This window comes from Kryptolebias marmoratus, linkage group LG4 (genome assembly GCF_001649575.2).
Source record: "Kryptolebias marmoratus isolate JLee-2015 linkage group LG4, ASM164957v2, whole genome shotgun sequence".
Taxonomy (NCBI): domain Eukaryota; kingdom Metazoa; phylum Chordata; class Actinopteri; order Cyprinodontiformes; family Rivulidae; genus Kryptolebias; species Kryptolebias marmoratus.
The window spans coordinates 4,877,177-4,890,794 of NC_051433.1; the positions used below are offsets into that span (position 1 = coordinate 4,877,177).

The 13,618-nt window shown below is 36.4% G+C and overlaps 1 protein-coding gene across 4 annotated transcripts in view; it reads right to left on the bottom strand.

Moving 5' to 3' along the window:
* ephb2b (eph receptor B2b) overlaps window positions 1-11,143 on the bottom strand; it is a 117,533-nt gene extending 106,390 nt beyond the window's left edge. For 2 of the 4 annotated variants that reach the window (XM_017408739.2, XM_017408736.2), the window contains exon 1: window positions 10,960-11,142. In XM_017408739.2, coding sequence (XP_017264228.1) covers window positions 10,960-11,011 — 52 coding nt within the window. In that variant the 5' untranslated portion in view covers window positions 11,012-11,142. Of the gene's footprint in view, window positions 1-10,959 lie in introns of all 4 variants that reach the window. The other 2 variants (XM_017408738.2, XM_017408737.2) reach the window with 2 other exon arrangements.
* Between the last annotated feature and the right edge of the window lie 2,475 nt (window positions 11,144-13,618).

The window sequence follows — 13,618 nt, forward strand, 5'->3', positions numbered from 1 at the left end:
TGCAACTTTGGGATATTGTCTCACAGATGAGGACAGACCACTGATTCCACTCATGTCTTTTTCAATTGTTCAAACCAACAAATTAACCAACAGTATTCCCATCATATTCTACCACATCCATGCACTATGCCTGCCTTACCATTGCAAAGTGTAAAATTATTTTTAAAGAAGACCAGCTTTAAAGTTCTCAGGTTGGGTGTAATTAAGCCTGGGTGTTACTACAATACACGCAGCATTCAAGTAACTGTACCCTTCTTTTAAGTTTCTGCTTTAATGATTCCACCAATGCCACTTTTTTTCTTCTTTATACTGCAAGGCACTTTGGATAAAAGCATTAACGAAAAAAAACTTGTTTCATCTGTGAAAGTAGTTTGTTTTTGTGCATGTGATGGCTTAAAGTCTTTACTCAATCGAAAAGCAAAACAGCAACAAAGTGTACGTTTGTGTGTGTCTATTGTACAACTAAATTAGCTTACCACAATAGCACAAATCCAATAATACACAGTCTCCACAGAAAGCACTCAATCTATGCATCTGGTCCACAGAGTAGAACCAAGCCAAGGTAGCGTTTTACAGTGGCTTTAAAATAAATCAGTGTAATTGCTAGTGGGATGAATGCAAAAAAAACAAAAAAACAAGACTGCAATCATTGTGGGTATGTTTAAAACCAATTTTAGAAGGTAAATTTTAATGGACAGCAAGTGCTGGGAAACCATTGGGCATAGCACAAGCATTTATGTCCATTAAAATGTACCTTCTTAAATTGGTTAAACCAGTGAATAGATCAATAGAGCATTTAGACATTAAAATTATTTTAAGAAGCAGACGAATGTGAGGCAGATAGATGTGCAACAAACATATATCTCCTGCTATAAATTATAAATAACATCAAAGCACAAATCAAATAACATAAATCTGTGTAGTTCAGTAGAGACACAGACATAAAGACTCATGTATGAACTCCATAGTATCATCCACGCATCCACGACTCTGAGATAATAATATAATATTAATAATTCAATAATTAATCATATTCATAATAATATTAATAATCTTAACCCTATCATGTGAGATTCATTTCATTTAATGGTCTCAGCTGCATTAGTATATTGATTTCCCATGCACAACAGGTCTCCTGAGATTTTCTATGGATTTTACAGCTGCCCTCTCAAATGAGCCATTGTGATTTCTACGCAAATGGCCACTGCCAGATGAAGGCAGGGAAAACAGTCATCATTTCACCATTTCCTTATGTACCCGACTCCTGTTATGTCAGCCACCTTAGGTGCACTACGATTCCTAGTATTGTTATATTGACCCCAAAAGATGCATATTAGCCTTTCATTGGCAGATTAAGAAAATCATGGGTATGAGTTTTACAGATACCATTTCCTACTGAATTTCTTTAAGAGGTTTAAAATTAGAATAGAATAGCATTGGGTTGTTGGTTGGAATAAGAGGGGAACAAGATGATAGAACAATAACAGGAGCTCTTGAGTGTGAGCGTGGCAGATACTGCTGATTGCTTCCTCCACTGGATCCATTTTGAGTCAAGTGATTATGTAAATTCAGGTAAGCTTTCTCTGGCTAAATGGCACATTAATCATTAGTTTTACTGAATATGAAACAACTTTAATGAAGCGTCAATTGATAGGACTCCATAAACACAATCAGAGGAGTCTAATCTTTGTTGAGTCTGGATTATTGATTTTGTTGTATTTTTCTGGGATTGAGTGATGCAGGTGGTTTAAGTCAAAGAAGAAGTGCAAGATATAAAGTGTCTCATCAGTTTAAATTATGTCCATGTTTAAATAAATATCCTCACAGTAAAATCAATTTGGGCTTTACAGATTGCTCCAACTGTCATAAATGGTTATAAATAGGTATAATATTTTCTTTGACAAATGATATACCTCTGATAACTTAACATAAGTAATGTGTGACTTTTATGTATCTTGGCATTTGTAACACCACTCCAGCCTCCAAAGATCAATAAAGGATAAAATTGTGATAATTCTGCCTCGACTTTTGAGTTAGTCAGCCTCAGTTTTATTTATATCAAACACCCTGATGAGTTAGGTTCTTTTAATTCTCTATTGTTCCATTAAGATACCTTGCAATTTGTATTTGACATATTTATGTTAGCAGACAAGAAAAAAATGAACAAGTTTTAACATGAAATCTTTTAGACTAGCTAACATGCCACTATTTTTACACTACATATGCACGACAACATGAAAAGCATAATTGCAATTGTCATAAAAGTGCACAAAATCTATAAATATGGTGTTAACAATGACTCAATGAGGTTTGCAATTCATCTGCATTTTCACTACAGGAAGTTCAGCACAAAAAATGTAATTGCTGTGCTGTTGTTTTGTTCCTTACTTATTTTAGCTCAAAGCTCTTTATGCATTTTACCATTACTACATTTTCAAAAGAACAAGCTAAGTCTTTCAGCAAATGTCTGCTATGCACTATGTTGAGCTGTCTTCTTTTATTGAATTAAATGAATTTCCAGGGTCTTTCATTTTGGGGTTTACAAGGTTTTGCAAATATGACTGCAGTTTCCAAATTAATTTAGGAAAATAGAAAATGAGCTCCAACTCTTCAAAACCAGAAGTGTCACAGCCAAAGGCCAAATCAGTTAATTGCCTTGTGTTAATTTCCTATTCTCTGAGCTAATGCAATTACTGGTGAATAAAAACTATCAGACATGAGGACACAAAAAGTCATTCTTTCCATATTCAGGCCTTCATCGGTTTTTTGGGGGGGGTTATTTGTTGTTGTTGTTTGTTTGTTTTCTCTTTTTTTTTAGTCATACCCCATTTGGTTTTTCATTTATTTTTAAAGTCTCAAATTTATTATGAAATTTATCTGCCCTTTAACATCATAAAGCTGTGTTGACATATGGCAAAGCACAAACATTAATCATCACAAACTTCCCAAAACAAGCATTACACTGTTAAAAACATGTATGTCTATTAGCATAAAAAGATCATCCATAAGATAAAAACTTTATCTTTCTCTGTTTTTGCTTTTTTTGTTGGATCCGTCCAGGTCACAAACACAAGATAACAATCATCGGTTGTAGAAGATCAAGGAATGTCTGCCAAGTACACTAATCAGATAAAACACATCCAGACATTGGCAGCACCTCAGCTGGGGTGTTTTCTCTATCTGAGCAGGGCTGATAGACCTGTTAGGGTCAGACAGTGAAAGACTGAGCTTTTGTCTTAAGCATAATGGCAGACCTGAGATACAGCTACGAAACCAGATCCAAATGGAAATATTGGAAGACAAAAATGTTGTATGGGACATGAGACAACATGATGTGCAAAAATACATAACTAATCGCAAAACAACAACAACAAAAAACAACAGCAGTGCAGTTGCAGACTAAGACTCCAGCTTCAGGGGGTGGGGGAGGGGGGCCTTGCTGGTGGACAGACGGTGTGGGCCAGAGAGAAAGAATGGAAGAGGGGGAGATAGAGATGGACAAAAAAACAAAAGGCAGATGTCACGTGGGTCCAGAGTCGCTGATAGATGTGATGTATAGCCCGGCACACAGGCCGTGGTTCAGGTAGAAAAGGCTTCCCTTTGTGATGCAGATGACAACGCAATCAACCCCGCTTTGTCTCTGGCGATGGGCTCTGCTCCCAGGGACATTGAGAGACAGACACTAATCCAGAGGGTTTGTGTTCTCCAGGCACACTCATAAAAGCAGTGTCACAGTACCTGGGGTGAGTGTGGATGAGGATCTCTGAAACGAGGTCTGACCTCTCTCAGGGTATACTCTCCCTCCTCCTCTTCATTCTGTCTTTCTTTTAGCTCTGCATCCAGCTCTCAGTAGCTGGCTTTGGTGAGTTGACTATAAGAAGTGCCGCACTGTTACTGTGCATGACTCACATTCAAACATAGGACACAATGAATAAGGGTAAGACTGATCAGTCTACCTCTGGTTTTACATAAAACTGTCTGATCATTCTATAAATTATGAAATAAAAATTCAGTGCACTAAAATATAAAAATATAAAGTTACATCAAGACAAAATTTACTAATTTTAGATCATGGGTGATATGTGTCAAATGAAGCACATCACAAAATGAATCCAAATTGTAAATTAGACCTAGATCTTGCAGGGCCATTTTGACACTGAATCCTTACACAAACTGTGTTATGAAAATGTCTGAAAATACATTTCACTGTTCCTTAATAACTTTGACTCCCAAAGGGTCGGGATGAACCAGGCTCTTCCTAATAAATATGACTTACCCAGAGACTGCAGTGCCAATTAACATGTGCTAATTAAGATAACAGGCTATAAGAACATCCTTGATCTAGATTCCTGTGTGAGATATTGGAAAGGTTACACAGAGGTAAAGCAAGTTTTTGCCTAAACTACGTATACTTGTCCTTTCTAGTGAGCATAAAACAGCATGTCCTTATTCTTTTTTATAAAGGTCCAACAACAACCTTTAACTGCATAAGACCTACAAATTACATGGTAATAAAAAAATAAGAGGGTTATGGTTTTTTGTTTGTTTTATTTTTTTATGTTTGTTTGGTTGGTTGTTTGCTGGTGACAATTCCATTTCTTAGTACAATGCACTTCCCTCCAAGCCCATTCATGTTTCTCCATTATTAAAGCAAATAGGTCAAGTTAGCCATTTGCTTATAGAAACGCTGAAAGAGCCAGTGGCTGGAAACAGGAACTAAGCATGTGCACCAACAACCAACTGCCATTTAAAAAGACCCGTCAGGACAAGAAAAACAAATACACAGAAGCAAAGAAAGAAAATGAACACAAATAAACAGTTTGATGTTATGCTTAATTGAAATTGTGAGGGAAAATATATCTTTAAATAGCAATTTCAACAACTAAGAATAACTTGGTATGGCTGAACACAAATATTCAAACTCTGGTGATAGGTAAGTGAGATGGTATTCAGTTTTTTATTTTGCAATTTGGAGTTTTATTTATTTTTTCATTGAATGAAAAAATAAGTGCCATTTTAGTGCTGACCTCCCTTTCACTTACTGTGAATATCATGCCTCAGATCACGTTTCCTAACCAAGTTACTTTGTTGCAGGTTTCGGCAAGTTCATATTTAGCAACTTATTTTTAATAATCACTAACAATGAATCATAAGATTTTAGGATTAGGAGTTATGAGACCTGCACCATGAGAGCAAGGTCTTCCAACCTCACTGAAAGAATGGTGCTTTTTGTTTCTTTTTCTGCTCAGTAATTCCAAAAAAGCAAGCAAGAATACCTTAATAAGCCATTAGCTCATTGTTTGTGTGGTTTGTTACTCAGGTGATACTCAGCTGTGTAAGACAAAATAAAAAAAATGCTGTGCTGCTTGCAAGTCTCTGAAATAATTTGTGCATATGAAAATTGTGTCAATGTTGTGATTCTAATCAAAGTGGAAGCCCCATTCAACCAAAGCGTCAAACCAAAAAGGTGGAATTCAGTGATAAAACACAGCTGTTAATAAACAGATATGTTTCAGAGATATTATTTATGAATCACAAATGTCTATTTAAAATAAACACACTGCAATGAATAATATAAAGACATATAAAACAGTTGCATAATCAATGTTACTTTAGATCTTTGAACATCAAAATATTCCTGCCACACTGGCTTTAGAAAATGAAAATTAGGGCTGTGACATTTATTACTCTTTTCTTTACAATTGAAAACAGGAACCGTTTCATGCCCTGTTTACTTTTAAATGGCTCTATAGCATTCAGTTCCCAGTCAGATTGAAAAATTTGAAACACCTGTTGAGAATATTTTCTTTCCAGATAGTATCGAGAAGCAACCATATTGGACCGTCTGGTTTTGGCAGACCAATAAAGCCTGAAACTAAAGTGGTACCTGTTCATTTTAAAAATTACATGGGGGGAAAAAACACCCTAACTTAAGCAGATGCAAAAAATATTATTTTTATACAAGGCAAGTAAGAAGTTTGTAAAATTTCAGTATATTACATTATAGCTTTAAAAGTCCAAGCATGTAAGTCTGCAGAATGGCCTGCATATTGTTACCCTAATTGTGTTGAATTCTGAAAATGTTCTTAGACATTACAACAACTGCTCACATCAAGTGTTGTTTCAGCTTTATGTAGCTTCATCTTAGTACTCATGAGATTTTCTCAATGTATTTACTCTGCTTTAAAAATAAAGAATAAAATGCAACACATTTGAAAAGTACCAAGATGGCATGCTTATTGATTTTAAGTCTTTCCAGGGCCAAACATGTCACAACTAGAAGCCCTTTCAACACCAATCAAATACATTCCACAAACTGAAATGCCATTTTAGCAACACATCTAGAGGGCAAAAGTCTGGAACCGTTAAAAGCAAGAGTAAATGGAGAGTTGGCTCATGAAAGTTAACCAAAGCAGGCTGAGCCGAACAGCTGAAAGCATGGAAACAGTGTCAAACTGTCCATCACACGTTGGGGCAAAACTTTAGTTAAATTGCTTGAAAAGGCTGATGCCAAGAGCAACGTGTGCAACTATTTTGTTTGCAAAGCAAGCAAGAAGAAAAAAATCTCCAACAGAAAACTTATTGGTAAAAGATTTACCAAAACTGACTCACAAAACTGATCTGACTTTATTTTGTTCCTAATATTTACATAATAAAACCTGACCATGTATCACAGTATTCTAATTATTCCTTGTGGCTAATGTCTACACACACAGTGGCTGTAACAGAGCAGAGCTGCTCAGTCCCAGGGAGCAAAAAAATTTCTTAAGCAAAATGGTGATCCTTATGCTTTAATCTCACCCTAGAGGTAGCAATAGATGTCTCAGAAATGTGACACCCCCTTCAAGTGAAACAACTGGTACCAGCACTAATTGAAATTTTGCATGCAAAGTGACAATGCCTGGGCCCTCGGCAGCATGGATTAAGGCTTGAATAGAGACAGATTCTTTGTCAAAGCCTACTGTGGCGGTTGGCGTGCGGGCCAGCTCCATGCATCTGCTCATTGGGTGAACTGAGAAAACACTAGATTGTGTACAATCGCTCATTTTACCTTTAACTAACCCTATTACAGAAATCCCCTCTGTCCTTGTTTTTTTATTCTTCCAAACAACGTGACTTCTTCCAACTCGAAGTCACAGCTGCTTCTGTTGTGATCAGGAAGCAGCTGAATTTGCATATGAAAACATTTTTACTAAACTTTAAAACATCTAACAATCGTACAGTGTGTTATACTCTCAAGTGGTGCTGTATTATGTGAAAAAGTGATACTGAGAGAATTGTCAAAACTTAAGCAAAATAGTCTCTATGAAGTATTTTAGTGGCTAAATTGTAAAACACTAACTTTGCCCATATTTGCCAGGCTGAACCGAGTCAGGTCCAGTCCTGAATAAAGCGCTGAAGGAATGCAGCACACACTGAAATGCAATCAAATCTGAGAGACATTTTTTTAAAGGCTTCATGCTGTGATCTCATTCTACCCCACTTCACCATCCTCTGCTGTGGTTTTGGTCCCATTATGTTTCCTTCACAGAAAGGGAGGACAAAAAAACGCTGTATCAAAGTGATCTATCATTCTGCTAACCCAGTAATAACGTGCATAAATGTGTAGATTAAGTTGCTGATGCGTCATAGCAACACCAGTCGTCCCAGGAAATCATGTGGACAGTACAAAGTCAAAGGTCAAAACTGAAAAGAGGGGGGGGGGGGGGCAGAAGTGGAAAAGCCAAATAATCCATCTAGTAAAACTCATCTCCTCCTAACAATACAGTCTACAACAATTTTATGGCTGGGAATGAATCTGAAAATTTCCACTCAACAGAATTAGATGAGCGCCGCTGTTGTTAGAAGGGCTGTCGACTTAGCGCTGATGACAATGAATGGGTAAGCTAATGAACAAATAAATCCACTGTGTGTTTTCATAGACATGTTTGACAGAGCTAGGCTAATTTCCTTGGCAATACAAGGACCAATATTTTTTTTTGAAAGGAGCTTGCCTGTTACTGTTACCGAAGCCAACCGGACACGGTATCAGTTTACAATAACCCCAATCAACCATTCAAAGTTGGTTTGCAATCCATGGGGAACATAACTTTCAATACTGGCTTAATGTAGCTAATAAATTAGCCTAATTTGCAGACTGGAGTAGTACAACTTACTGTTGTATAATAGTTTAAATAAAGATGAGACACTGACAAAAACAGACATAGAAAACATAAACATCAGTGCTTAGGTACCATTTTACAGCATTGTGGCTTAAAGATGTTTGGCTGAGTTGACAGACTATTTGTAAAATGGCCACTTGGGACACAGCTGTGATTTTGTTAAGTTCAGACAATTTTCTAATCCTCTAATCCTCTTCAGCATGGTCCTCGCCTTATATATTGATTATTTGTATAACAAGCAGCCCTTTTATATTCCCTTCACAAAACTTTGGTTTATAGTGAGAAGTGGTGTCGTGATTTCTGCAGCACTTTGGGTCGTGACTTACTGGTAACCAAACTTTTCTGACATTCGATAGCTTTTAATTAATCAGTGAAGGGTGATGTTTCATGTTAAAATATTATTCATTTAGTAATTTACCGCTCGGGAATATGAAAAAGAAAGACGCAAAAAATGTCTTTCATTAAAAACAACGGAAGATATGTCGCCTCGCTAAACATGTCAAAGAAATCCACTGGAGGGCTCTTTTCTGTTGCATGCTGGGAAAGTTTTTTTTTTTTTGGATTAGAGCTGCAGTGACCTTTTTTTCAACTCTTTATTTTTTTTCTACGTAACCAATCCTCGTCATTTCATTGGACGGTGAAGTAGGGTGAGTTACAGGGTAGAATCGAGAGGTGGAACTGCATTTGGTGGGCGACGGGTTTCTGAATCAAAATGTAAAGCACCACGGCCCGAAAGGTATTTCCAATATGCACGCTGCGTTTCAGATCAAACACTGAGTTCAGGAACATTGTTGTATTGGGATATATATATAATATACAGAAATGACAATTTAGAAAACTCGTCAAGTGATTTTTGAGTCAATTATTTATGAAAATCTAAACTGAGTATGAAAGAAGAGCAGACTCAATATAAATAGTGGCTTTGTTTGCATTTTTAGAGACAGAGAAAACAAGCGGAAGTGAAACACTGTTTAGTGTGAAACTTGTTATATTTGGCAGTTTTCATATCCTGCACTTCCTTTGCACTTGAAGAGAAGCGAGCATAAAGTTAGGTCAAAAAATAAATAAGTATCCCAAAAGCAATCAAGCAGTAATAATAACGAGCATTAAATGAAAACAAATTGCTGTGACACACAGATAATGTTACACAGTTATCTCATTAACTTTATTAATCAAAATCTTTTTATGTATAAAAACTTTTATATTTAGGTGAAAGTAATATTTACAACGATGTGGGAAATTATAGTTAAATTGATTAATTTAAGTCTAAACTATGTATGATTGCCTTATCGTGATGATAAAATATGACCAAAATATTACATTATTTTTTGCCATCGTGCATTTTATCTAAGTTGATGCAGAGGCTAAATTGCAATCATTCTCTAATTTGCTTAAATAATGAGGTTGCCATGTTTACTGATAAAACCTTATATATCAAATATTTTAAAACTCTATATGATGCAAACGTTAAAGTCTGCAATGTGTAATGCAGTGTGTGGCAGTCCTAATGCTATTTAAAGCTTCAGATATGCAAGTGAACTGCAAACATAAAGTGGAGCAGTCACTTGTAGTCGACATAAAGACGCATGATGTTTGTCAAAGTGTGTGCCAGCCCTTCAGATAACTGAGCCTGCCAGGTTCATAAACTGCTCAACAAATCCAGAAGATTTTACTGTATACAACAGCTTTTTGTACACTTTCTCCTTTCTTCCATTTGGCTTGGTTTGGTTTGGACTGGTTTTATCCCTCCACCTGTAATTATGAGGTTTAGTTCAGCTGACAAGAGGAAGAGGACACATTTGTTTTCTGAACGCATCCTCAAAATAGGCTGAATAAATTACTAGGCTGACACTTTCCACTGCTGAGTGTGGTGTGTCCTGACCTGTCAAAGGGCAAAATGAGTCCAGCTTTTCAAAATCGCCTGCAAGTAAAAAAATGTTTTAAACATTATCGCACACCACTAAAACCTTTCGAAATCACAGATTTAGTCATCTCAGATTTAAACATATCTTCACTGGAATAAATCTAACACTAACAGGGTCACAATGAGACATATTATAGTACAAAACTAAATGTGTTAGGGAAGTATTTTAAAGTAAAAGCAGCAGGATCCTGTAAATACATTCAGGCTAAAGGTGCCTGTTTTTTTTAACCATTCAACCTGTTTCATTGTGCGTTAAGCCATGCTGACTGATGCCCTTTACTGCTCTGGAAAGCTCTCTGTTCAACTGGCTGCACGGTGATCTGAAAGAGCCTTTTGTGACTTCAGCTAGGAGATGATCAGCTTGTATGTTTACAAAATAAATCGCTTTATTGAGACGCACGCGATTGCTTTTATTTATTTATTTATTTTCTATTTGTTCACGTTTAATCTCCATCTGGGAGCGACACACCTCCGTGGACAGGGATGCGCTAGTCACATTTGACGTTTTTTTTATTATTTATTAATTTGTTTTTTTTTTTTGCCCTAATGCAACTAAATGCACCACACAAAAGAGGGCAGTTTTGTTCCGCAATTAACACTAATAATGGTTAATAGAGTCCGCTGAGATAAATGCGAGACGCATTAGCGTATGTTATTGTGTCCCACAAGCCTGCCAGAATGGACTTTATGCTAAATTTCAGCACTGTAACCGACTTAAGCAGACATTATCGGATAAAACCAATCAGATAAGTGATTTATTAATTATAAGAAAGCGTCTCTAAAAGCGCTTTGTCTCAAACTCCAGCCGGCAGGATGAGGATGTTGGATGATGAGGATGCGTGTTTATCCGTCGGGATGGCAGCGCTAGCTTACCTTCAACAGCTACTACGGCCGGTAAGGTCCATAATATCCATAGAATATCCATTATTGGTACTTCAAAAGCCCAGACATTCAAATAAAATAAGTCCCGAAAGCCATTGACAGAAAAAAAGCACAGAGGGGACTGTCGGTCCTTCTCCTCCTATTGAGCGCTCCCAGATAGCGAAGCAAGCGAACTCAAATCTGAACCAAGTTTGGGCGAAACCAAGGAGGCACAGACTGAGGGGAGCACCGAGCAGCGCAGGCAGACAGCCCCGGACTTTACCGCCACATTACATCAGTGTCTGTCTTTTAAAACACAGACAACAACTATGTGTCCCGTTATTTATGATAAATGGTTTTAAATATCAAATATTTCGGTGACGTCGAGTTGGTAAATTGAACGTCCGTCCCCTTCTTTTCCGCTTTAATCTGCCCCGCTGTCAATCATCGGCAGACGGACAGTCTCAGCGCCTTACCTAGCGATAATTAAGTGTTGAGGGACCGTGTATAAAAGATGGAGCGGCTTCTTCTCGGGTCCACAGTGTTCAAATAAGAATTACATGGTATTCTTTTGTCAGGCGACGCACAGATGTTTTATTGGGGGTCCACAGCGAAGCTCCTGTGGATGTTTGAAGCTCAGAAGCGCTGACTGTAACAGGTGAGCAGGAGAGAAAAACAGAAGTAAGTTTGACACTTTCCTCTTTGTTTCTCCAAGTTCAGAGCTTTACTTAAATTGGTTATTTCTACACATCATCACCAATTTACCCATGCCGTACATCGTCCCTTTTTTGTTTGTTTTGTTTTTATTTTTAAGAAAAATATATTTAAGAGGACAATAAGTACTCCTACTTTATTATGGTTTCAATTAATAAGATGGTAAGCATACAGTTTAGCATAGATAGATAGATAAATAGATAGATAGATAGATAGATAGATAGATAGATAAATAGATAGATAGATAGATAGATAGATAGATAGATAGATAGATAGATAGATAGATAGATAGATAGATAGATAGATAGATAGATAGATAGATAGATAGATAGATAGATAGATAGATAGATAGATAGATAGATAGATAGATAGATAGATAGATAGATAGATAGATAGAAGTCATGTTAAGATCATATAAGACTAGTTCTCAGTTTACTATCTGGGGACATATCATGATCATGTCTGGTGCTCAGATCTGTCATTAAATAGGCTGTAAGGGTGATGTAAAAAAAGAAGCAGAAAACAGAATAAATGGCGTTGATTTGGTGCTTTTATTGTAGCCAGATCCATTTGTTTTACAAGACTGTTGTTATCAACTTTATGTCCTAACAAAGATGCAAAGCCTACCTGGTGCTTCTCTCACTCAGAGTTTATGCATAATTAAATAATAATTAAATAAATAAATAAATGTAATAAAACTGACTGTACTGATTTGTCTTTATATGATTAAAATGTCATATAATTTGCTTAATTTTGGAGGTGTTAAATGTCAGATTCTTTTATTTATTGATCTTTGACTGATTAAACTTAATTGTCCACTTTTCGTGAATAAAAAGAATTTGCTGACTGACCATGTAATATTATCAACTAGTAGTTCTGAGCAGCTAATAGAACCAGAGAGGCTGATGTGAAATGTAATTTACTGTAGAAAGCAAAACATTTTTTTCACATGTAAATGTAATCAAAAATATAAATAGCAGGCTAGATGTATTTTTTTCTAATGCCTCTTATTTTTAAAACGTAAAGCAAACAGCAGTTTATATTAAACTGACTTGTGTTTGAACTAAGTTGATTTCAGTTTGCTTATTAGACTTACAGATAATCTTTTATAACAGTAAATAAAAATGTTGTACTTAGACAGATGTTTATCAGTAATACTTTCAGCTTTATGAGTTTCCTCCTGCTTCACGAAGACTTACGCTGATAAATATGCTTGGCACTGAAGATTAATGCAGTATTTTGTAAGGTATGGTTTATTAAAAGTTATTATTAAGTTATAGATCTATGTCAAAGGCAAAGTAGGGATTTAAATAGTGTCAGATTCACAGAAAATATTTGATTAAAAAAAATCTCTTTCACACAAAAATGTCAGCTTGCTTCTTGTTCAAAGACATGGCCCCAAAATAAAAGCCAGCTTGCATATGTGCTCATGACAATCCACTGTGTACAAGAGGAGAGATGCCTCCTGGATATGATGCATGACATTACTGAAGCTGACTGTGAAAAACGAATTTAGAATAAGTACTTTGTCATCAAACATGCCTTTCTTATTACAAGCAATGGCGCTGTAGCTTTATAGCAGAAGTCTCATTGGTTAAATGAACCGAGCTGATTTATTTGCCTCCACTGGGCTGGACTGTATTGATTCCAGGTCACTTGACTGGCTGGCTTCAGATCATGTTCAGGTGACTTCCAAACAGATGGAACAAAATGGCAAGGCACTGAGAAAGCAGCTTTTCTTCGCTATAATGAGTTCCATACAAGCTCAGTATCGACTGGAGCCAAAAGAGAAGTTAAAGATGTTGAAGAAATGATATTAATACTTCTTGAATATCACTGACAGAAGTCTCTTCTTCGCACTGTGCTATAATGAATACAATGCATGCAACAACTGTAATGAAATATTTGAAAGTCAAAGCAGAGACGTCTAAACGTGGCAGAAATCTTTCCTTATTCT